The 26,602-nt window shown below is 39.1% G+C and overlaps 1 protein-coding gene across 1 annotated transcript in view; it reads right to left on the bottom strand.

Moving 5' to 3' along the window:
- LOC149004661 (uncharacterized) overlaps positions 1–26,092 on the bottom strand; it is a 32,028-nt gene extending 5,936 nt beyond the window's left edge. Inside the window, exons 1-2 of the mRNA XM_089168172.1 lie at positions 25,555–26,092; positions 23,352–23,405 (exon numbers count right to left, since the gene is read on the bottom strand). Of these exons, the coding sequence (XP_089024298.1) occupies positions 23,352–23,405; positions 25,555–25,630 (130 nt within the window). The 5' untranslated portion in view covers positions 25,631–26,092. The remainder of the gene's footprint in view (positions 1–23,351; positions 23,406–25,554) is intronic.
- Positions 26,093–26,602: the final 510 nt, after the last annotated feature.

Consider the following 26,602-nt stretch of genomic DNA (forward strand, 5'->3'; position numbering starts at 1 on the left):
ATTTTGTGCTATCCAGGGCAACCACAGAAAGAAAAAGGAAATGACCAAATTTTTATAAACCAGTCATGCAATTTGGGGTACTAATATTTAATTATATTTTATATGGAAGTCCTATATAGAGGAATAAAACTTCTGAGCCATCCCATGAAATTATGGAACAAATCATCGAAGCACATCTAAGAAGAAATATTTTCATATCAAAGACCTATATAGTTCCATACCAGGAAAGATCCACAACTGAAGTTTTTTACCTTTCAAGGAGGCTTGGAGATTTTTAGAGCCTACAAAAGAATTTTCATATGATGTTTATTGACCAAGAAAAGGCTTATGACAAGTACCTAGAAAGCATATCTAGGATGTGCTAGAGAAAAAAATGAGCTCAAGTAACATCATGGAGATAGCTAAGTCCTATTAAGATGGCAAAGGGCCAAAGTAGTCATTTCCCTATTAAAATTGGATACACCAGGGATTAACTCTAAGCCCTGATTTGTTTGCACTCACTACTGATAACTCAAATAGACGAATCCACAATGAGGTACCTTGGTGTATGCTTTTCACTGATGATATTTTTTGTGATAAATGAAACGATGGAAGGGAATTCTGGAGATCAAAATTTGGAATCAAGAAGTTTCATGCTACATAGAACAAAGACAAAATGTATGTGATGTGATTTTGGTCAAACCACGAGCAGCAATGAAGTGGTAAAACTTGAGGAACAACAGCTACTGCAAAGTGAATGCTTTAGATACGTGCGGTCAATGGTTAACAAAGTGATGATACAAAGAGTGATGTCTCCCACCGAATTAAATCAGGCTGAAGTCAAAAGGAGCATCAGGAGTGTCATGCTACAAACAATCAAACACATGCTTGTCAAACTTAAAGAGAAATCTTACTAGACAGTAATAAGACCAGCCATGACGAATGGAGCAGAATGTTTGGCAGTTAAGAAGAACAACTTAAATAAGATGAGTGTAGCAGAGATGAGGATGCTGGGGAGGATGTGTAAGAAGACCATGAGAGATCGAGCAAGGAATGATAGGTACCAAAACAGAATTAAGAGTTCCACCAATTCAGGACAAGCTCCAAGAGAGCCACTTGAGGTGCCATGGTCATGTTCAATAGAAAGCAATGGATGCACCACTAAGAAAGAGAACCTAGATTCAGTGTGACAGAACCAAAAAGGGTAGAGGCAGGCCTAAAATGATTATTGGAGAAGTAGTAAGAAAGGATATGCATGGGCTTGGCCTCAATCCTAGTTTGACCATAGATAGAGCATTGTGGAGGAGGAGGACCTGTGTTCCTAACCCCATCTAAGGGGATGTTTTCAAGATGCTGCTTTGACTATTGGTTTCATTTTTTCCTTTAATTATTATCCATTCTTTTCTTCATTTTATATATATACTACTATGGTACTACCTCAGCTTCTTCTGGGTCCACGTAGCTGACCTCATTTAGTTGGGACAAGGTAATGGTGGTTGTTGTTTGTTTTGTACAGAAGTTCTAGATACATAGGTTTCCTAGTTCTGGTGTTACTTTCCTAAGTGAGTTCTATTTTTATATTAGAAAAGTAGACCTGAGTTTTATCTTATTTACATTCGAGTAATCCTACCAATTAAGTAGAATAGAATAGAATTGTCTTTACGTTTTTCAATGTGCCTGTGAGGCCAGGGAAGCTTGTTGGCTACCAGTCCCTCCTCCCTCTCCCTGGTATAATTGCTCTCTTTTAACTCCCCACTACTGTTCTCACTGTTGTCTCTCTCCCTCCCCCTTTTGACACATAAGTGATTTTAACCATAGAGGTGCCCTTGCTATTATCTTCCCCGCCAAGAGAACAAAATCAAAACTCCAGCGTGATTCTTGTCTTGCGCCTGATCTGGTTTCAGCATTTGTTCACAAAAACTGATGGAACTGTTAGGCCATGCATTAGTTGGAACAGAAATTGGACTTTAATTCTAGTTAGTGCCTTGTGTTATGAACTAAAATCATCCAAGAGAGCATGATCCTTGAGTTGCATAAGTCAAGAGGTCAAGAAAGAGGCACTTTGAAATTGATACCTCTTTTCCCATTAGTTTACGAGCAAGTCCTAATCCCCTGAAGTCAATTTGACTAGTTTCAACTCTCAAATTCCACATAGATCCCGTTTTCAAGTTAGTGTACTATTTTGTCTCAAAACTTTAATTCACTTAAAAAGTCTTGACTTTCCCCAGATTTTTTGGAGGTTGCCATTGACCCCCATTTCTTGAGTCCCTTTCATTTTGGTGAGCCAATAGCAACCTACAATCAAGATTTAGAGCATGTGGTTGAAACAATATGAGAATACAGCTCATCATCTCTCTAAAATACAGGACACATACGAAGCAACCAACCCACCAACACATAACATGTTTGAACATTAATTTTATCAGAAAGGCTATATATTTCCTAGAACTGCATCCTGTTAAATAAAATTATCAGATACATCCAATTTCCTTTATAGTGATGGCTGTAACACTGTATGATTGGAGTTGTTTGTTGATGAAACAAATACGAAAAAGACAGATAGTACACTCAGGAAGCACAAAAGTTAGTTTCTAGAATTGCCATGTAAAAATATGACATTGGTATTTGCTGAGACCACAGGCTCTATTCTCCAAAATAGCTGGAGGCTTCAACTTACCCCAGCAATCCAGATACTCTATTGGATGAATCATGGTTTGAGGTCTCTTGAGATCTCAGCCAAGATCTCATTTTTTTGAGACCTCAAGACAAGATCTCATGCGAATCGAGATGAACCTAGGGAAAAAAAAGATCTTTGTCAACTCAAGATCTCAATTCAACCCAGTTTTAAAAATACCACTTCTCGGTAAAGATCTCGACTCATCTCAACACTCCTGCCTTTGCTAGTTTTGATGTTTTTGGCCGTATTTTTCACTAGAAAGTTGGTCAAATCTCTACCTAGGTTGCATCAACAAATTTATTTTTTTTGGATGAATAAATAATTGAATTAACAAAGAGAAACAAACAAAGACAAGGAGGCCTTTTAAAGGGAAGACCGGAAAGAAGGTTAAGAATCCAGGAGACAACAATAAGCCTGTTCGTTGGGGTATCAGCAATTAGGGGATGGGGAGAAATTACAAGTCTAGAAGAAACATCAAAATAGGTGGCATTCAAATCATATCTTTCGAGCGTGATTTGGAAGTCCATCTCTGAATATTACGCTCCCACCAGGTGTTGTATAGTCTTAGTCCCACATCTAGTAGAAGTGGGAGTTGTTATCCCACATCGAAAAGAAGTGGAAGTTTGTTGAGAGTTTTAGTCCCAATTCGAGTAGATGTGGAGAAAGTAGGATGGGGAAAAGCTATAAAATGATGCCTCCCCCTCCAAATGTAATTCATCCAAAAATCTTCCCTCTTGTATATTTCTTTATCTATAGTGGAGTTTTCTCTTTTGCCCGTGGTTTTTTCCCTTTAAGGGTTTTCCACAGAAATTCTTGTGTTTTTCTTTTCTCTTATTTGCTGATTGTTCTATTCGGTGGGTTTTTCATATCCCAATAGTGATATCAGAGCAAGTTTTGTTTTCATCCTACGAAAGTGCTGCAGAAATTTTTTGAAGTCATTATTCACGTGTTTGTTTTCTTTTTGGGTATCCTAAAAAGGTATATTGGATGATTAAGTGCATGTCTAGAAAAATTTTGTCTAATAAGTCTGGTATTTAAGCGGACCGGTTGTGTCCCTCCAGTCTTTCCTGTAAATTTTCCTGGTGTATTTTGGTTCAATAATATACCAGTTGGAAGTAACCTGAGGAGATATTTTTCACGTGAAATAGTGAGAGTTATTCGTAGTCAACAACCAGTTCATGATAGAAGCAATGGCAGCAAGGATTGACATCAGCAAGTTTGACGGCACAAAATTCTCATTATGGAAGATGAAGATGAAGATGAAGACATTATTGATAAAGGATAACTGACTGGAAGCCATCAATAATCAACCGGCAGAGATCACAGATAACGAAAAGTGGAACAGAATAGATGCAATGGCCCTTTCCAATTTGCATCTGGCATTATCTGATGATATTTTAGTGGGCATAGAAGAGAAGAAAAGTGCTAAGGAGGTTTGGGATCATCTCATCAAATTATATGATGCCAAGTCACTTTACAACAAAATTTTCTTGAAGAGAAAGTTGTATACCTCACGGATGTCAGAATCTACATCAGTTACAGAACACAAACAAACTCTGACTTCGTTATGTTTTCAACTTTTAACGTTGGGACATAATGTTACGCCATAGGAACGTGCTGAAATTTTACTCCAAAGTCTTCCAGATTCATATGACCGAGTCATCATCAATTTAACCAGTAATATCCTCTCTGATTATCTGGTATTTGATGATGTCGCTACTGTAATTCTTGAAGAAGAAAATATTCTATATCCAAATCTAAAAGACGAAATTTGATATTTCGAACTCAACGAAAAAGCAAGGAAGATAGGCAGGCAAGCTCACAACAAGCAGAAGTTCTGTCTATGACGCGAGGAAAGTCAATGGAACGTGATTCCAGTGGGAGTCACAATCAAGGGAGGTCAAAATCCAGGATAAGAAGAATTTCAAGTGCTATAATTGTGGCAGAAGGGGACACTTCAAAAATGAGTGTTGATTAAAAAATGGTGTAGATAAGGCAGAAACATCTCAAGGGTGCGTTGCTGAAGGAGATATTCTTTACAGCGAAGCAGCAACAATATCCAAGGATAGATTGGAGCTCACTGATGCTTGGATCTTGGATTCGGGAGCAACATGGCACATGACCTCTCGCAGAGATTGGTTTCACACTTATTAACCTATCTCTACAGGGTCTGTGTATATGGGAAATGATCATGCCTTGGAGATTGCTGGAATTGGTACCATCAAATTGAAAATGTATGATGGTATGATACGCACTATTCAAAATGTGCAGCATGTGAAGAGCCTAAAGAAGAATTTATTATCTTTGGGGCAATTAGATGAAATTGGGTGCAAAACCTGCATCCAAAATGGAATGATGAGGATCGTCAAAGGAGCGCTAGTTGTAATGAAAGCTGAAAGGGGCACTGCAAATTTGTACAAATTAATGGGAGAAACGTGTCTGGAGGCAGAAGCATCAGTTGCATCAACCGGTACTGTGGAAAAGATGATAAAAGTGTGGCATCAAAAATTGGGCCACATGTCAAAGCAAGGGTTGATGGTTCTCGCCGAACGGAAATTACTCCCGAACCTCACAACGGTTTCATTACCCTTTTGTGAGCACTGTGTTACAAGTAAGTAGCATAGATTGAAGTTCAATGCATCTGCTTCCGGAAGTAAAAGTATTCTGGAATTAGTTCATTCTAATGTTTGGCAAGCACATGTTACATCTCTGGGAGGAGCAAGGTACTTTGTATCTTTTATTGATGATTATTCCAGAAGATGTTGGGTGTTTCCTATCAAGAAGAAGTCAGATGTGTTTTCAAAACATTTAAAGCGCAAATTGAACAAGAAACTGAAAAAGAAAATCAAGTGCCTCAGGACGGACAATGGCGGAGAATATACAGGGGATGACTTCGTTGAGTTTTGTAATCAAGAAGGCATCAAAAGACAATTCACGGTGGCTTACACTCCTCAACAGAATGGAGTAGCAAAGCAGATAAATAGAACTCTACTCGAAAGAATGAGAGTCATGCTAAGAACTACCAGTATGGCTAAGTCCTTTTGGGCAGAAGCCGTAAACGCTGCCTGCTATGTGATTAATCGATCACCATCAAGATCGATTGATCTGAAGACACCGATGGAGATGTGGACTGGCAAGCCAGTTGATTATTCACGCATGCACACATTTAGGAGTCCTATGTATGTGATGTATCATTCCCAAGAAATTTCGAAATTGGATCCAAAATCCAGAAAGTGCAGATTTTTGGGATATGCTGATGAAGTCAAGGGGTATCGACTGTGGGATCCCACTGCCCAAAAGGTCGTCATCAGCAGAGATGTCATTTTTGTAGAAGATAAGCTGCAGAAGGAAGATGTGACTAGTACTTCAATAGAAATTCCGGAGAGTACAACAGTTTAGGAGGAAGAGAAATCCAATCTAGAAAATTCTTCTGAAGCAAAATCAGAAAATGAGGAACAAGTACCAGTTGAGTCTACAACTGTAGAAGTTCGACAATCAACTCGTGAAAGACATACACCAACCTGGCAGTCTAATTATATTATGGAAAGCAATGTTGCATACTGTCTTCTAACAAAAGATGGGGAACCATCAACATTCAAATAAGCGATTGATAGCTCAGAAGCATCACTTTGGATGGCGGCTATGCAAGAAGAACTAGAAGCTCTTAATAAGAATAAGACGTGGGAGCTTGTACCTTTACCGCACGGAAGGAAGCCCATTGGTGACAAATGGGTTTACAAGATCAAACGAAACAGTGATGATCAAGTAGAGCGATATCGTGCAAGATTGGTGATCAAAGGATATGCTCAGAAAGGTGTCGATTTTACAGAAATCTTTTCTCTAGTGGTTCGACTTACCACTGTCCGGATGATTCTGGCATTTTGTGCTACGTTTGATCTACATCTTGAGCAATTAGATGTAAAAACTGCATTTCTTCATGGAGATCTTGAAGAAGAAATCTATATGCTCCAACCAGAAGGTTTTGAAGAACCAGAAAAGAAGAACTTGGTTTGCAGGTTGAACAAATCTCTATACGGCTTAAAACAGGCACCAAGATGTTGGTGTAAGAGATTTGATTTCTTCATATTGAGCCTTGGATACAACAGATTTGCTTCAGACCCTTGTGCGTATTGCAAGAGGTTTGGTGGTGATGACTTCATTATTTTGCTATTGTATGTTAATGATATGTTGGTATCAAGCCCCAACAAAAATCATATCATAGAATTAAAGGCTCAATTGGCTAGGGAATTTGAAATGAAGGACTTGGGGCCCGCAAACAAGATTCTAGGGATGCAAATTCACCGAGACAGAAATAACAGGAAGATTTGACTATCTCAGAAGAGTTACTTAAAGAAACTTGCGCCGCTTCAATATGCAAGACTGTAAGCCAATTTCTACCCCGCTTCCTGTTAATTTCAAGTTATCCTCAAGTATGTGTCCTAGCAATGAAGCAGAGAGGATGGAGATGTCTCGAGTACCATATGCATCAGCAGTGGGGAGTTTGATGTTCGATATGATATGTACAAGACCAGACATTGCACATGCAGTGGGAGTGGTTAGTCATCACATGGCGAATCCAAGACGAGAGCATTGGATTACTGTGAAGAGGATCCTAAGATATGTTAAAGGAACCTTGGATGCTGCTCTATGTTATGGAGGATCTGAATTTACTGTCAGAGGATATGTTGATTCTGATTTTGCAGGTGATCTTAATAAAAGGAGATCCACTACTGGCTATGTGTTTACAATTGCGGGAGGAGGCTGTGAGTGGGGTATCTAAACTACAGACAGTTGTAGCATTGTCTACAACAGAAGCTAAGTATATGGCAGCTACACAAGCTTGTAAAGAAGCAATCTGGATAAGAAGATTCATGGAAAAACTTGGGCACAAACACGAGAAGATTCTTTTGTATTGTGACAGTCAGAGTGCCTTGCACATTGCAAGGAATCCAGCTTTTCATTCCAGGACAAAACACATAGAAGTACAATATCATTTTGTTCGTGAAGTGGTGGAAGACGGAAGGGTGGATATGCAGAAAATCCACACGAAAGAGAATCTAGCAGATATATTGACAAAGGCAATCAACACTGACAAGTTCATTTGGTACAGATCCTTGTATGGCTTGACAGAGACGTAGACAGCATGGTTGTGGCAAGATAGAAAATGGTGTGGAGATTAATTGGTTCTCAATCTAATCTCCAAGTGGGAGATTGTTGTATAGTCTTAGTCCCACATCTAGTAGAAGTGGGAGTCGTTATCCCACATCGAAAAGAAGTGGGATTTTGTTGAGAGTTTTAGTCCCAATTCAAGTAGATGTGGGAGAAGGTAGGATGGGGAGAGGCTATAAAAGGATGCATCCCCCTTCACATGTAATTCATCCCAAAATCTTCCCTCTTGTATATTTCTTTATCTATAGTGGAGTTTTCTCTCTTGCCCGTGGTTTTTTCCCTTTAAGGGTTTTCCACATAAATTATTGTGTTCTTTTTTTCTCTTATTTGTTGATTGTTCTATTCAGTGGGTTTTTCATAACCCAACCCAAGCCACCAAAGATGATGGACAGTGGCACTAAACACGCGGTTACCAACCCGATCGCAAATGGAAGAATTTGAAAAGTTTCTCAGAATCCAAGACTACTCAGTAGCAAAACCAAATGATCACCTCGAACGGGGCCAAATATAGGATAGGGCTTTTTTCCAGATCTATAGATCTGGTGGAAAAAGAGCAAGAAAAGAAGAAGTGGTCAAGGTCCTCCGAGTCATTCCAACAAAGGATGCAGTTTGGGTTAACACGGATATGCCGGCCAATAAGGAAGGATTGGGTAGGAAGGGCAAGGTTAAGGGCTCTCCAAAGGGTAAGAGAATGCCGAGGGATGTGTTTTTTAAACAAAACCACGGGAGGCCAAGGGGGCTTTGGGTTGTGGCACAAAGAAGGTCCCAGGCTAAAGAGGTGGTAAAGGTTTTGGTAGGGGATGGAAGCCAAATGGTAGTGTCACTGGTGAGAGTTAGAAATAGTGGGAAGGGAATTCCAAACCTGTGTGAGAATAGGGAGGGGGCAGGGGTCCAAAAGCCATCAAAAATGTAAGTAGACAAGGGGGTGGATTTGGGGATATGGGTATCATAAACTGCGTGGGGGCCAAAAAGGGAAAAGAGAATTGTCCAGCAGGTGCCACGAGTCTAGCCAAAAGGAGGTAGAGGAGCCAGTGGAAACTGAAGTAGAGATAACAAAAAAGAGAACGAGGACGCAGCAAGAGAATTTTCCTCCAAATCCAAGAAGAGTTGGGGGGCATAGGGGCCGTCCAGAAGGAATCTGAACGGAGAAGGAAGGAGTAGACTCAGTTAACCCAGATGGTATCTTGCTTTGAAGCAATTTTCCAAATGAGCTTGAGCAAACAAACAGAGTTAACATTAAAGATCCGACGAATGCCGAGGCCACCTTCAGAGGTTAGGCGACAGATGGTCGACCAACTAACAAGGTGGATGAAGTGGGAAGCTTCACGCCCTTTCCAAAGGAAGGCAGAGAATAGGGACTCCATAGCATGGATAGTGGATTTTGGGATGGAGAAGATTCCACACCAGTAGAGATTGGAGGATTGAAGGACTGAGCGAATGAGCACCACTCGATCGGCAAATGAGACAAGCTTGCCTTTCCAAAGTTGGAGTTTCTTACGAATGTGGTCAAGCATGGGAAGTCAATGATGGCAAATGAGCCTACCAGGAATGAGGGGAAGCAAGGTGAGTGTTCTTCCCAAATGTTCTTCCCAAACTTCATTTTTTTCAAACTATATTCTACAATGGTGGATCTGGTGCTGATGTTGATAGAGCAGATTTTAAGGAGATGCTTAGTCAATGATTTTACTCTTGTACTCTTGTGGTATAATTTATAAGTACACCAATGTAGTAGTGTGAACTTGTGAACCACTAAACATGTTTAATGTATTATTTGACTTTAAACCTTTATGTTTTCATTTATATCGAGTAATGGTTGTGCACTTCATGTTTTATAAGTGTGCATGCTCACTCCTTCAGTGGATCACTTTCAAAGTTAGGGTTGAGTTGAAACTCAAATACACACTTGTTTTCTCACAAATTAAGGCCACCATTAAGTTTAGAAGGCCTAAAATAGACTAAATACTGAATTCCAGCCCAAATTGAGCCCAGCCTTCGAGTTGGGTCGAGTTAACTGGATATTATTACCAGATCTTAGCCAAGATCTCGTGAGATCTTGGTTTTTTGAAGGACCGAGATCTTGTCAATTATCTCCAAGCTCACTGGCTGTGGGCCCACACAATCTGATAACTATCTCCTTCATAACCAGTAAGGAAATATGGGAGATACAGAAATAAATCCAGAAAATATCTTTCCCAATTAAAGTTTTTCAACATGGCCGAATAGGCTGGTATAAACCCATAATTTCGGGGCAGATGCACCCCTGCCTCAGACCAACGGAGAGTTTTTTTTCATCAATCACCCCCCTTGGTAGACTACATAGAAAAAAACCTCATCCTCAAGTTTCTATCATTCTTCAACAAAGATTCCTGTTATGCACATCCATCTTCATGGGTAGCCACGATAGGCACCGAGAAAGAAGAATGTGGGGTTGGAGCATGATAGCCTTTGATACCAAATATGTAGAGATTAGTAAAATCAAGAAGCAACACTATGAGAAGGATCAATGTACTAATATTCTCTGGCCTTTGTGCAATAATCGAATATCAATTTTAGCAGTGGATTCAGGCTTTCAAATGGTCCTCAGCATATTAGCACTTTCAGAGCGGAAGTCAAACTGAAATCAATTTAAAAGAAATAAAATAGAAAGAGGATAACTTGGACTGACTTTCCTGCCCTCTCCCTTGAGCCTCTCACCCTCTTAAGCTTGGGCACATTACCTCTGATTCTCTGAACCATATCTTACAGCCCTTGATTTTTTTATTATTATTATTTTTTATTTTTTTTAATCACAACTTAGCTGGCTATCAGCCTATTTCTTTCATTTACAGTGGCAACCAATTACATTCTATGGAAATATCTCATAACAAAATCTCACTAAAATAATGAACTTAAAAACCTCACAAGCTGTCACCTGCGGTCCAAATCTGGGTAGACACTTCCTCTTTAGTTTTTACAGTAAAGAAATAATCCTAAATTATCTATGATTCTAATTACTATTGGATAACTGTGTAATATTCTAGTTAGAAACAAAAAATAATCCAAAAGCCTTGTACACGATTGCATAGGTCTTTACCAGTTGAGGGATGGTATGGAAGAAGGGGGATGAACTGAGAGGGGTCTTAGAACTGCAGGGGAGGGGGAGAAATCACATGGGGGGGAAGAAGTTAGCACACACACCTAGCCGCACAGGCTCTTCACAGAAACCAATTCAATTCATTATGTCAAATCCGCACAATGAGTAGAATTACATGCTTATTTATAAAAACAAAAATAAAGTTTCCCTAGTCTAAAACTGAAATAGAAACAAAAATATAAAAAATTTTTTTTCCAACCCCCCAAAAAAAAAACCCCCCAAAAAAAAAAAAAAAAAAAACCCAAACAAAAAATAAATAATAAATAAAAAAAACTCCCCCCCCCCCCCACCCCAACCACCCCTTTCCCCCCCCCCCCCCCCCCCCCCCCCCCCCCCACAATTATTTTATTAAAAAAATAGTTTTCCCCCCCCATTTTACCCCCCCCAAAGGAAATACCCCCCAAATTTTTAAAAAAAAAAAAATTAGCCCTACCCCCCCCCCAATCCGCCTCCCCAAACATTGTGTTGGATTCTATTAGGAGTCTAATAAGAGTTTGTATAGGAGTTAAGTTAGAGTTTGTATTCATATAGAATTCTATTCCTTGTAATATTCTACTTTCCACTTAATTATAAATAAAGGGCTTGAGATCATGGATCAATAAGCCATTCTACTACAATCGTTTCTTTCAACATGGCATCAGAGCCTAAGTTCGATTAGTATGTTCTTCTATTTTTTTCTGTGTCTTCAAACCTATAAACCCACAGCAGATTTTTTTCTCCAAAACCCTTCGCAGTTTTTTCTTGTTCTTCAACAACCTAATTCTGCAACCAGACCAGAGAAGAAAAAAAGGGAAAGAAGAAAAGAAGAAGAACCACAACCTGCTGCTGCTTCTTGCGATTAGAAAAACAGAATCGCAGGCCACAACCTGCTGCTGCTTCTTGCGATTAGGTAAACTGAATCACAGTGGGCTAGACCAAGAAGAAGAGAAGCCACCATCGCCATCGCCTTCACCGTACTGCTGCTGCATCATCTTCCCAATCGTGCGCAACATAAATCTTTGATTTTTCAGGTGTGTGGAAGAAGATATCGATTGTTATTTGGTTGGTTTTTTGGGTTCAACTTCTGATTTGGTTCTTTAGTTCATTGTTTGGTTCAATTCTTGGTTCATTGTCCAAAATAGACTAGACCAGAACCATATTTTTCCTTCTTTTTTGTCTCTGGTTCTATTAGACCAGACCAGAATTTTTCTTTGGTTCAAAAAAAAAAAAAAAAAAAAAAAAAGAAGAAAGAGAAGAGAAAGAAAGAAGAAGAAGAGGGAAAAAGGAGATTCGATCATATCATTGTTTGGCTATTGCATTGTGCGACGTTTTAGTTTTTTTTTCACAAGGTGACTGAAGAACTACAGACAATTTTTTCAACATGGCAACTATCGATGGTACTACTGCTCCCACCGGCCCTGAACATTACCCAAATTTTCATCCTCTTTCGGTAAGATTTGATGGGACAAATTATTTGATTTGGTCACGATCTACTTACTTAACTATTGCTGGAAGAGGACTTGTTGGATACATTACGGGCACCACTATCAAACCTTCTACCACAGGCGTTTCACAGGAAAAATGGATCTCGAATGACTCTCTTATTATGTCATTTCTCTTGAATTCCATGATTCCAAATATTGCCCGTGGATATCTATTACTTGATCTTGCTGCCCAAATCGGAAGGCTACTACTTGAAACATATGGACAGTTGGGGAATGATGCACAGGTTTATGAGCTACGAAAGAAGCTTCATGAGACTACCCAAAAGGAACTGATTGTGGCCCACTATTATGCTGAGTTGCGATCTCTTTGGCAAGAGTTGGATCATTATGGGGATTATCACCCCACTAATCCAGATGATGTGGCGACTTATAAGAAGCACATTGATAAGATTCGAGTATATGACTTCTTGGCAGGTTTGAACGTGGAGTACGATCAAATCAGAATACAAGTCTTAAGTCGTTCTTCCTTTCCTACACTAGAACAGTCTTATGCTCTTGTTCAGTGTGAGGAAAGTCGTCGATTAGCCATGCTTCATACTCCTATTTTGGAGAAATCAGCTTTACAGTCTGTTCGCACTAAATCTGATCCGGCTAAGGAGATTGTCAAGTGTGAGCACTGTCACAAACCCTATCATACTAAGGAAAATTGTTGGAAACTCCATGGGAAGCCTGCTGATTTTGAGAAAAAAAGAGCACAAAAAAAAGGAAAATCGAAAGCTCATATCTCTGAGACAGTTTCCACGGCACCCTCTGCGGATGTTGGTCTCTCACGGGGAGGAGTTAACTTCTTTGCGACGTATTCTGCAATCTTCTCTTGCCCGCCGGTACAGCCTCTACCACTACTTCCTCTACTAATCAAACCAACTCCTACCTTGCTACTTCAGGTAAAACTTTTACAAGCTTCCAAGTTTCTTCGGTTTCTACTCCTTGGATTATTGATACCGGAGCCACGAGATCATATGACGGGTTTATCCTCTTTTTTCTTACAATATTCTCCAACTTCCGGAAAGGATAAAGTTAGAATTGCTTTGATGGCTCCTATTCTTCCATTCTTTGGAAAAGGGACCATTCAACATTCTCCGTCCCTATCTTTGTCTAAAGTTTTACATGTTCCCTCTTTCTCTACTAACTTGCTCTCTATCAGCAGTCTTACACATGACTTAAATTGTAAAGTGACATTTTTCCCATCTTATTGTGTCTTCCGGGATGCCGGTAGCAGGGAAGGAGATTGGACGTGGTAAACTAGACAATGGACTTTATTTGCTCGAGCCGATTGAAGGATCTACTTACTGCTCGACTACATCTTCTAATCGGGTCCATTCGGTAATATCGGACCTTCATCGGTGGCACCGTAGGCTAGGTCACCCCCTCTCAGGAACTCTTAAGAAAATATTTCTCGATTTAGTTTCTTCTTGTAATGAGGATGATTTTTTTTGTGAAGCCTGCATTTTTGCGAAGCAAACTCGTTCTACTTATTTACCTTCTCTTCATAATAGAAAAAATATTCCTTTTATGTTAATTCATACTGATGTGTGGGGTCCACTGCCGACGTGTGTCTATCACCGGCCATAGGTACTTTGTTACTTTTATTGATTGTCACTCTCGTTCTACATGGATTTATCTTTTAAAACAAAAAAATGAAGTTTTCCGATGTTTTCGTGATTTTCATAATATGATTAAAACTCGGTTCAATGCCACTTTGTGAAGATCCTTCGCGTGTGACAATGGCACGAGTATATTGATGGTGAATTTCAAAGATATCTCTCGACTACGGCATAATACATCAGACTAGTTGCGTTGATACGGCTGCCCAAAATGGGGTGGCCGAAAGGAAGAATCGGCATCTCTTAGAGATAGCCCGTTCTATTATGATTGCTATGAATGTGCCCGACCGATCTTGGAGTGATGCTATTCTCACTTGCTTCTTACCTTATGAATAGGATGCCCGATAGGATACTTGGTTTTAAATGTCCTAATGAGATTCTTCAAGGAGCCTCTTCTTTTGTTATTTCCCCAAAGGTTTTTGGATGCGTGTGTTATGCCAGAATCACAGCCCACCAGAGTAAGTTGGCTCCCCGCAGCCTACGCTGCATATTTTTGGGGTATTCTACTACTCAGAAAGGGTACAAATGTTATCATCCTCCCTCCAAGAAAACCATTGTATCCATGGATGTACTTTTTCATGAGTTTTGCCCTTACTATACACCTCTCCAGGGGGAGAGTCCTAGAGGAGAGGTGTTCTTTCCGACTCTAGATCTTCCTTTCACACACCAACACAACTTAAGAGTCCCAGAAGAGTTTCCTGACCAGGGGGAGACTTCGGCCAGTATACCTGAGGACTCTAATCCTCCCCCTTCAATTTTTGAACCATGTGAAGAACCTAGCCAAGGGGAGACCACTCCTGTGAGACACCTTTGTTGGGGTCTTTCAAAACCAGATTGACCAAAATAAAGAGGTGCAGACTTATCAGAGGAAGAAATACAACCGGCTAAAGCAGGTGGAGAAAGGTGATACGTTACCACTTCAATCTCCTGCTCCAGAATCAGATTCTACTGAGGTATCTTCTTCTGATCTTCCTATTGCTGTTAGAAAAGGGGTCAGATCTTGTACTCAACATCCCATAGCTAAATATGTTTCTTATAACTCTTTGTCTGACTCCTACCGTGCTTTTATATCCTCTCTGTCATCTGTATCTGTTCCTAAAAGTTGGCAGGAAGCCTATGCTGATAAGAGATGGAAGGAAGCTATGGTAGAGGAAATGCAGGCAATGAAGAAAAATGACACTTGGGAGCTGGTTACACTTCCTCCAGAAAAAAAACCAGTGGGCTGCAAATGGGTATTTGTGGTTAAACAAAATATGGATGGATCAGTCAACAAGTTGAAAGCTAGACTAGTTGCAAAGGGGTTTACCCAGACCTATGGGATTGATTATCAGGAGACTTTTGCCCCGGTTGCGAAACTAAATACTATCGAGTTACATTTGTGTCAGTAGCTGTGAACAAACACTGGAACTTGCACCAACTAGACGTAAAGAATGCCTTCTTACATGGGGAGTTAGCAGAAGAGGTCTATATGGAAATCCCACAGGGTTTCTCCGATGACAATAATGCAGGAAAAGTTTGTCGATTGAAGAGGTCACTTTATGGGTTAAAACAGTCTCCTAGATGCTGGTTTGGACGCCTCCTGAAGACAATGACTTCTATTGGGTACAAACAAAGCAATGCTGATCATACACTATTTGTCAAGAAGTCAAGTACTAACATCACACTTCTCATTGTCTATGTAGACGATATTGTCATCACAGGGAATGATGGTGAAGAAATTCAAAAGTTGAAGGACTATCTTGGCAAAGAGTTTGAAATTAAAGATCTAGGGAAGTTACAGTATTTCTTAGGGATTGAGGTGGCTCGATCAAATAAAGGTATATTCCTATCCCAAAGAAAGTATGTCCTAGATCTATTATCAGAAGTGGGAATGTTGGGGTGTAAAATAGTTGATACCCCTATTGAAGCTGGAGCTAAACTTAAAGAAAAAGAGGGAGAACCAGTGGACAAAGGAAGATACCAAAGGCTGGTAGGGAAGCTTATCTACTTGTCTCACACCAGGCCAGACATTGCTTATGCTGTAGGTATAGTGAGTCAATTCAAGCATGATCCATATTTAGCTCATATGAAGGCTGTTATCAGAATACTACAGTATTTGAAGGGAACTCCTGGAAAAGGAATACTTTTGTCACCCCCTCCGATAATCTAAAAGTAGAAGCATACACTGATGCGGTGGGGCTGGATCTCCAGACAGGAAGTCAATTTCAGGTTCTTGTACCTTTATTGGAGGTAATCTAGTTACTTGGAGAAGTAAGAAACGAATGTGGTAGCTTTATCTAGTCTTGAAGCTGAATATAGGGCTATGGTTCGTGGAGTTTGTGAGCTACTATGGTTGAAAGGCTTGCTGCAAGATATTGGAGTCCAAGTTCCAAACCCCATGATGTTATATTGTGACAACAAGGCTGCTATTAGTATTGCTAATAATCCGATGTGCAACATGATCGAACTAAGCACATTGAAATTGACGGGTTTTTTGTCAAAGGAAAGTTGGAACAAGGGCTTATCTGCATGCCTTTTGTAAGATCCGAAGACCAATTAGCAGATGTTTTCACTAAGGGATTGAAAGAAAGAGATTTCCTTCCTATTGAAGGCAAGTTAGGCATGAGTAATATCTATGCCTCAACTTGAGGGGGAGTGTTGGATTCTATTAGGAGTCTAATAAGAGTTTGTATAGGAGTTAAGTTAGAGTTTGTATTCATATAGAATTCTATTCCTTGTAATATTCTACTTTCCACTTAATTATAAATAAAGGGCTTGAGATCATGGATCAATAAGCCATTCTACTACAACCCTTTATCTCAACACAGCGCCATACACCCCCCCATAACCACACCAACCAACCACCACCCCCAACCCTCAATCACCAACCAAAACAAAACAACAACACCACCAACCCAAACACACCCAACACAACAAAACCAAAAAAACCCCAAAAAAAACCAACCCCAACCACCCAATTTCATTTTATTTTTATTGCAACCCCCCTCCCCCCCCCCCCCCCCCCCCCCCCCCCCCCCCCCCCCCCCCCCCCCCCCCCCCCAAAACAACCCCACTTTTTTTTCCCCCCCCCCCCCACCAAAAAAAAAATTTCCCCCAAAACAAAAGCTTATGTTTACAAATTTTGAAAATAATCTCCAATCAAGAGGAGTAATTGTATCAATCAACCTCCATGACGTAGCCTCAGGGTCAGCTTTGCTGTAGATAAATAGAATCATCTCTAAGGGCTACTGGGAGTTTAGGACATCAAAGTAATGAAAATGAGGTTAATAATTAAAGATGGAGAGTAAACTAGGGATGGAGGCTAAAATAAGGACAAGGTACAATAAAGAGGCATCAGAAGGACATAATGGGAAGATAAAAGGGAAATAAATAAAAAAATCAAGAAAGTAAAGAAGAACAAAACAGAATTATAAGGGGCAGAGGTACTGAGGTAGTATGGGGCATAGTTCAAGAATTTGGTTTTGGAGCCTAACCTGGCCAGCCCAAAAACCAAGTTGAACCGGATCTCGTTGAGTTGATGCAACTTTTTTGGTCGACACTGAAGCCAGGTTGGCTGGGAAGCACACAGGTACAGTAAAATTTCGAGATATGCTAAGATCTGGCTGAGACACCGAGCGATCTGACATATTAAGTCGTATGCTACCTAGTTTTAAAATTTAAAATAAATAATAAATAATAAATAAAAAAGGATATTACTCAGATCCAAGCAAGTTCTAATTCTATACTATGGGCTATAAGAGAAATTAGAAGTAAAGTGACACGTGAAAAGGGTGTGGGGTAATTCTGGGGAAAAAATGCAAGAGCAACTACAACTACAGGAGGAGTAGATAAGGATAGGAAACCTATTGCAGGAGCCAAAGGGTGGAAGATGAGATGAACTCTTTGGCAGCAAAACCCCAAAGAGCAAAGGGTAAGAGTCTTGGGTATTGATCCTCAATTTCAACAAGGATTCCCTGACTTCAACCAAAGAGAATGAGCAGTAAGCTTTTTTTTCTTTAAGTCGGGGGGGGGGGGGGGGGATGGGGGGTTCACTACTTCTCACACTACTCTTTGTTTTTCTTCTTTTGTCTCATGCTCTTTTTCCTATGTTTTGGTAAAAATTGAGATGGAGAGGGAGGGATCATTTGAAGTGCTGGGCTTAGAGGGGTGCCTGTGGTGGGTTTTAGCTGGAACCAAGGATGGTATGGGGTTTGATAATTTAGGGGAAATAAGTCTTGGACAAGGATGAACACGAGAGGGAGTCCAAAAAGAGGGATGGGACTTTACTGTGAAAAATCGATGGGCTGTGCAAGATTGGAGAAGGCACTATTACCATAGTGCAGAAAAAATCGCCCAACAGTTCCTGGACAAAGTCATACAGGAAAAGAGGGAAGGATGGAAGTTGCATTGATACCAAATTGGTGAAGTGCCTCACAGTTGCAAGGGAGGGGAAGAAATCACATAGGAAGAAGGGGTATGAAGAAGTTCACACACCTATTCATGTAGGCTCTTCGAAAACAAAGACAATTCATCATCCCAAATCTGCTCAATTAATTGGGTCTTATAAAAATAAAAGGTCTTGTCCTTAAGTCTAAAACAGATTAGAAATCAAAATATTGAAATTATTTATACCCAACATATATAATGAACATGTTAGAATTTCAATACCTGTAATCAGCCTAGGAACTGAAAGGGAATTTAGAAAGAAGAAACTGAAGAAAAGAAGAAGGGAGAGAGCTTGCATGTGTGTATCTTTTGGCTCTCCCCCGGTACTTTATTTTTAATTTAAAATCAAGTCTTAGTTTAGGAAAGTTTCCTAAAATGAGTTACAGCAAAAACGAAAATTACGTATTGCATAGAATCTCCCAAATCTACTAAAAATGACACCATCCTAAGGAGATTACTTGTCAACCAAGCAAAACGAAAAATAGAAAGTAACCAAGATAGAAAGCAACTAAAATAGAAAGTGATGTTCTAACGCAACCCCTCAAGCTGGAGCATACATATCAAAAGCTCCAACTTGGAATAACAAGAACATATCAAGGAACTTCATCACACTTGAGCATATGTAGCAATAATAGACACCGATAGTACTTTGCTTAGGAGATAATCAACAACAACCTAAGTAAACAATCTTCATGTCGAACGAACCATCCAACAACAAAAATAATAGGCAGTGGTGAAGATGAACCCTATTTATAAGTATAGCACCAACAATTACATCAAGGGCACTATCCGAATAATGCTAGTAGTGGGGAGGAATTTCCACACAAGAAGATAAAATTTAAGCCAAAAGTCGCATATAAGCTCTTCGCAAAAAAAAATCAAGTAATAGGTAGAAGTATGGGTAAACAAAGGCAATATGGATTACTACAGATTCAGTAGGTAAATAAACACAGTACAGGTTACTGCAAACCAAGAAGGTAGATAAAAGTTATACGAGTTACTGCAAACCAAGTAGGTAGATAAAGCCATAAAGGAAGTATGGGTTACTGTAGACCACATAGGCAGACAAAGGGAAACCAAGCAGTTAGGTGTTGTTGTAGAATACCATCTTAGGAGGATAAAGATCTTCACCAATAATATTCTTCAACAAATCATGTGTAGACATAGAAAGAGTCTCCAACCTCCCCCTCACATGCAGCGTTACACATGGACAAATAATGATAACCAATTACCAGCATCTCAAAGTATGAGCACAAAAGAAATCCAATAAGGAAAAGTAGCAGCCACAAAGCAGTGTATTATTCACCAATAAAGCTTATCAAGTAGCAGTAAATCTTCTCACAGAACAAAGTCTTGTTTACCAGAACAAAAACTTCTGAACCACCGATAACACTCAAACAGGGCAGCAGTAAATTAAAACAGATGAAATTACAGAACCAGCTTTGAACCTCAGACAATAGTAGCTCAGCAAAAGTGCTAAAAATTGCTGCAACAGCAGACACTATCAGATGTGTTTACCAGGAAAAGAAGAAGAAGAAAAAAACACATCTTGCGCTGTATCTGGGACCATAGAAGCAAACTTTTGCTAGATTTGAAACTCTAACAAATCTCAATTTCAAGAAAAAATAATCCTAGTCCTCTGGTTTTTTTTTTAAGTATAATATAAAGAAAAGGCCGAACTTGATTCCGAAATAAACAATGGAAACAGTAGTGAAGCAATATGGTACCAGCAAAATTTTTCAAAACAGAAAAATTCAATAAAACAGGGGTAACAGTATGTACTTGCAGCAGAACTTGTAGTATATACAAGGGAGGAGGACAATACGTAGGTCTTGTAATCAAATAGTGGGCATATCTTTGCAAAAATCAAGAGGAACCCCAAGACATGAGTACAGGATAGATCGAACTTCAAATGCAGAAATAAAAGGCCCAAAAAGGACAGCAACTTACTTTTTTAGATTAATAAATATCCCAGAAAACTAGAAGAAGACAGATCGAAATCACAAAAAAACAAAAAAAACCTTTGATTTGCACAGAAACTATGGGTTGAGAGTTCCACGATTCTAAATTAATTATAAAGTCTGAATCAGAGAAGATCTAATTCGCACGAAGAATTTCTGACTTGCACAGACACTTTTGACTGAGTTCTACAATCAAATCAGTTGCAAAATCTGAAACTCTCCATGATCTATGGGCCTTTAGTAGTATAATAGGTAGATAAAGACCTCTTCATACATTGATTAAGAAGGATCTACACCACATAGATTGGACAGCAATAAGTAGCTGCACACCAGAAAAAGGGGAGCAGTCCCCAAGTTGATTACAGAAGCTCTGATACCATGTTAAAATTTCAATACCTGCAATCAGTCTAAGGACTGAAAGGGAATTTAGAAAGAAGAAGACTGAAGAAGAGAAGAAGGGAGAGACCTTGCATGTGTGTATCTTTTGGCTCTCCCCTGGTACTTTGTTTATAATGTAAAATCAAGTCTTAGTTTAAGAAAGTTTCCTAAACTGAGTTACAGCAAAAAGGAAAATTACGTATTGCATAGAATATTCTATCTCCGAATATACTAAAAAGGACACTATCCTAGGGCAATTACTTGTCAACCAAGCAATAAAAAAATAGAAAGTAACTAAAATAGAAACCTAAGCTAAAATAGAAAGTGATATTCTAACAGAACAATTAGGACCAGAATCCAAGGATCAAAAGGAAACCTCTAGTGAACAAGAAAAGAACAATGGGATTTCAAATTGGACGAAGGAAAATGATAGGATCTCAAATTGGTAACTACAAGTGAGCAAGAAAAGTAACAACAACAACCAAAAAAAAAACCAAAATATTAGTAACCTTCTGAAGCTGCAAATTGGCTAAATAATCTTCCTCATGATGGACTGAATCTCAAGTAGAAGAAAACAGAGATTTAAGTAACTTTAGGGTTTTGAGGAACCCTAGATTCTCTTCTGTCGATGGTGGGGGGTTTTCTGCAGGTTCAGTTGACAAAGATGGGTCTTGGTAGCAATTATATGAAGAATGTAACTGCTAAACATTGATGAAAAACCCAGCAGCAACAGAGCTCTTGAAGTCGCATTGTGCAAATTTAGGGTCTGAAACCCTAAAATTATTTATGAGATCAGTGGAAGGGAATTGGGGATTGGGGGAAGGGATGGGTATTTCACCCTAGGTCTCTCCCTTATTCTATCTAAGGAATTTCATAGTTGGACAAGGCAAATATGTCTCGTGTACAATGCTGGCCTCCCTTACAAACTTGTACAGAAGACTCAAAAATAGACTTAACGCTTGGAAGGAAAAGCATAACCCATTCCTTAACTAGTAAGGTACCCCAAATTGACTACGAAAGTGAATTGATAATAATAATAATAATAGACAAAAAATACTCAAAATCTTTTTTGGGTTACAAAAAGACTCATAATGGGGCTTCAGATAAAACTAATGAATCAACCCCATTTTCCTACTCTACACCCTTAGTTTAGTCTCATTAAATTGTCCAATAACAAAGTAAACACATAGAAAACAAAGGCCCATTGCATACATAACCTGATCCACAGATGCTTTCTAACCCTAAACCCTTAGGTGACTATATTACCCCCATTACCATCTCTCAAAACTTCTTCATATAGTTGTCATGGCACCAATATGGACCTTAGCAGATGTCAGGCACCTGAGAGCATTCTTCGAGTTTTGGTTGGTATTGATCACACAGCACAGCAGAAAAATCTCTTTGTTCCATCCAATCAGATCGAAACATATATAAATAAGAGCAAATGAGGGGCATCCAAATAATGAAGACTTGAGAAGCATACAAAAATGATAAAACATAAGAAACGAGAGATCATTAATGATTTTCTCCAGCTAGTTAATGGGGTTATGGATAATGATTCAATGACACTGGTACTCATCTTAGATGCATTGGAATTTCTTTTTGGGTGAATGAATATATATAAAAACGCCCCAAAGGGAAAGAAATTACAAAAGGAGGGGGAAAACCCAAGCTAAACAGAGCTGGGGGTAACAAAAGAGAAGTATCTAAGCCCTAGATAACATGTCTGTTCCTTGGGTTATCTATAAGAGGTTTGTGGGTTATAAGAAATCGTTTGGAGGTTACATCCTTGCAGATGGCTTTCCAAATGTGATCCTGGGATCTAGATTTGTGGGTTCATCTGCATAGATTTCGCTCCATCCAAATGTGGGAGAAGCAGGTACCAAGCAAGAGCAATCGACTTGGAAAAAAAAGTAAGTCTACAAAGCAAAGCCATATCAAATCTATTTAGTATGACTAGGAATGTGATGCAGCTTATATGCTGATTTGGTATTGAAGTTTGTTGATCCAACAGCTTATTTGCATACTTAAGCTCAGTTAAGGTTTCTTTTCCTTTCCTTTTTCATTCTGTTAATCTGTCCACGGTGAAGTCTTACCAGAATCAGGGACATAAGTTCTTCAAGTATGTCAAACAACTTTCGACCCATAAAAAGTCAGCTTTCCCCACTTCTACTGTTTCAAAATACTGATATCCACCATTCAATATCTTCATATCCTCACTAGGATCTATATGCACTAATGATTATGTAAAAAGGGCAAACCCAGTGCTAAAGGCTTATACACAAGAAGGGTCTGGGGGGCCATTTTCCTACACAGCCTTACCCCAACAATTTTTGCTAACACACTATTTCGATGCCTAGACCTCAGGCTACAACTGTGGTCCACCAACCATTGTGCCAAGGCCCGCCCCTTCATGCACTAAACATTATATATCGATTTTAAATCCAATAGAAATGCTTCACACAAAATATTTGATCAAGTAACAGAACCAAACTTAAAAAATATTACAATTTATGCTGAGTAATTCAGAATAACACTTACATTCTTCCCATGTCTCACCATCAGCATCACAACCTTTCTTGCAAAAGACTCTCCCTACAGAAGCCTACTACAGATTACAAAGTAATCCCACAAAGAAACTGCAGTTTATGACAATTTGAGATGCAAAAGGGGAAAACTGATGAAAAAACTACAAGTTTGAGAATTTAGTTGGAGCAAACATTCAACAGTAACATATCAATGCTTATCATGCATGAGAAGAAGATATCTCAATTTACATGAATCCTCCTGTTCAGTAATGCAACGTATAAAATGGACAAAGAGTACCAGGATGGTACCAGGAAGTCAATCACCAAGACTTTTTCTAGTCTTGCATCAAATTAACCAAAATTCTGAATAATAGGAAAATCTTAGTTTTCCACCTAATACCAATACTAAAAAGGTTATACGAGGTTAACGGTCAGATCACAAATGTCGTGTATTATATGTGCCCAATTTGTCCCATTTTCAGGAATTGCTTAATCCAGAAAGTGTCCATATTAGTAAACACTAAATAGCCTGAAATTCACAAAGAATCAAGCCACACATGAATAGCTAGTCGAGGCAGACAATTACATACTCATCTATGGCATCACTCTATATTTAAAAAACCAACAGTATGGTGAAATGAAGCTCATGTCGGATAAACTGCAAACCTCATTCTATTTGTGCACCAAATAACCCAATTATCAGAACAGTACAGTAACTTAGCTTCAGAACACAACATTGCACAAAAATGTGTGGTGCATGTGCTGCTCACAAGTGAAACTAAAAATATGCTATTTTCCTTGAGAGCTTCTATTGTCAGCTTGGTTATGTATATTCTCACAGACCTTGTCAGAAATTGCCTGTAATTCCTCAATAAAAATAATAGAGTCCAGCAGGTAACAGTAACTCTTAACTGCTGTTGAGTTTCCAAGCAACCCCCTTTTTTAACTCCAGCTTCATAGAGTACCATTACTGTTTATTATAAGAGTCATCTTTTGGTGATTAATTCTTCAGGGAAGTTCAAACCAGTGCTTTTCCAATTTTGGCCATCGGGAGTTTGAAAAGGATAAACCTGCATGAGTACTTGCAAGTTTAGTTTTTTCTACCTCATGCTGTTCCTCTTCCTTATTTTCTTCATGTTAGAGGCTCTTCTGTCTTTCTATTGAGTTGTAAATTTAACCTTTTGTCAACAATACCATTATTCTGGGTACCTATTCTATGGGGAGGGAGGGAAGGGAAATGCGAAAGATGAGGGTTGAACCAGAGACCTATTGGTAAGCATGCTCCACACTTCTACCAACTGGCCTAGGTAATTGTTCTCCAACAATACCAAAATTATGATGCATCCTGCAACAGTACCACAAATATTCCTTTGCAAGGTTCCAAGTCTCAATGTTTTGGATCTTCAAATTGATCACTTTCTTGTTTAAGATGCAGCATTAAACTTGACCCAATTGATAACAGTTCTAATAGCCCCAATTTGTAAATTTTCTCTAAGAAAAGAGAAAATTTTACGTATACCATTTTAATGTTAGATTTATATAGGCATTTAACAATTGATAATCAGTATAACTGCTTCTCCTTCAAGGCTGGCCAACCAATGAAGTGGTCTGTGCCATGGGATTGGGGTGTTAGGAAAAATTTACAATAACACAAGCAAATAAATCATAAATCTCAAAACCCATTGTTAACCTAACAGCTACCATGCATGCACATATGCATATGTAGAATACAACACACTTACAAAAGACACCTGATGAATGATTAGATTAATAATAAATAAATGGATGTCCATTATAATTCACAGTAGATTATTAATTCATTAAGTAATTGAATGGCGTTCAAATTACAAATTTATAGCAGATAATATACACAGAAACAGGATATAGAACTATGAATCAGTTCTCTGTACTTGGAAAAGGAAATGTGCTTACACGAAGTAAGACACTCATCAATCAAAGACATTGTATCAAAACATTTGATTTTGCAAGCCCATAAAAAGGGCGACGTATATGAGACGCGTTGGAGGTGAAGAAATTCACTAAAATGCAGATAACAACGTAGACTTTTTTTCTTTTTCTCCCCCCTCCCCCCCTTCCCCCCGACAAAAGACAAAAGATAGATTCAAACGATTAGATAAAAGAACACAGAAGAGAAGCAACTAGGAAAAAGGGGAGAAACATGAAAAGCGAAAGACACGAGGGTTAAAGGATATTACATGGAATCTGCGTGAGAGCTGCGAATTTCCCGGTGCATTGGTTGTTGCAAGGAGACGACCATTGCTGAGGGAACATCTTCTTCGAAGACAATGCCCTCTCTGTCTAATCTCTTGGGTCGTTGGAAGCAATTTGAAAGGGGCAGGCAGCAACGTTTATATAGAATTTAGTTCTCTGAAAATTAGAGAATCCATTTTGTAATAGGAGATCGAGGAGTTGGTAATGGTGTTCTCGTTCTTGTCATTCCGAGAAAATCCTTGATCACACGTTCCTTTGTGCGTTTCGTGGTTCTCTACTTCACTGCTCTTCTGTTATATTGAAACTTTTCCGGAAGTCAAGAGTCAAAGCATGTCTGTCCCGACTCCAAGTGAAACCGAAATCGTGCTTAACGTTGTGTGTCTGATTCCCGTGTAGCTCCTGCAACAGCATTGCAATGAGACATACACGAAACGAGCTCTCTCCTGCGGCTACAGGGTGCGTTTGGCACCGTACCTCAGCTAAACACGTAGTCGATGCTGATCAAATGGCTGGATTCACGCACACCGTTGAGCAAGAGAGTTTGGACCATTTCCTCGTCAGGGAATAACAATATGCTTCATTGACACTTCTTCATCGTATCACAGCCATGACAACTATCTATGAACTAACAAAAAATATCCGAAGTTGAAAAAAAAAAAAAAAAAAAAAAAAGAAGAAGAAGAAGAAGAAGAAGAAGAAGAAGAAAAGAAAAGAAAGAAAAGAAAAGAAAGAAAAGCAAATCAAGTGAACCTTATCCTTATTATGTGGTGGAGAAGCATCACAATAGACTGGGACGTGATTTGGACTTAGCTATTGTTGGTAATACATCAAAAGTAATTCAATTCGATTAATTGATGGGGAAAAAATTCCTTACCTGAATTCGCTTTCCCTTACTTGAAGTATTCGCAGCGGAAGTCTAGATCCACGTTCTCTTTCCACCACCAAAGATTTACCGGCGAGATTCCACAATCACAGGGAAAGGGAATAATATCCACAACCCAAATGCCGTGGATTAATGGAATGAAGATCAAA

Source organism: Hakea prostrata, chromosome 9 (genome assembly GCF_041222555.1).
Source record: "Hakea prostrata isolate BN-2017 chromosome 9, UWA_Hpros_2, whole genome shotgun sequence".
In the NCBI taxonomy this organism is placed as follows: Eukaryota; Viridiplantae; Streptophyta; class Magnoliopsida; order Proteales; family Proteaceae; genus Hakea; species Hakea prostrata.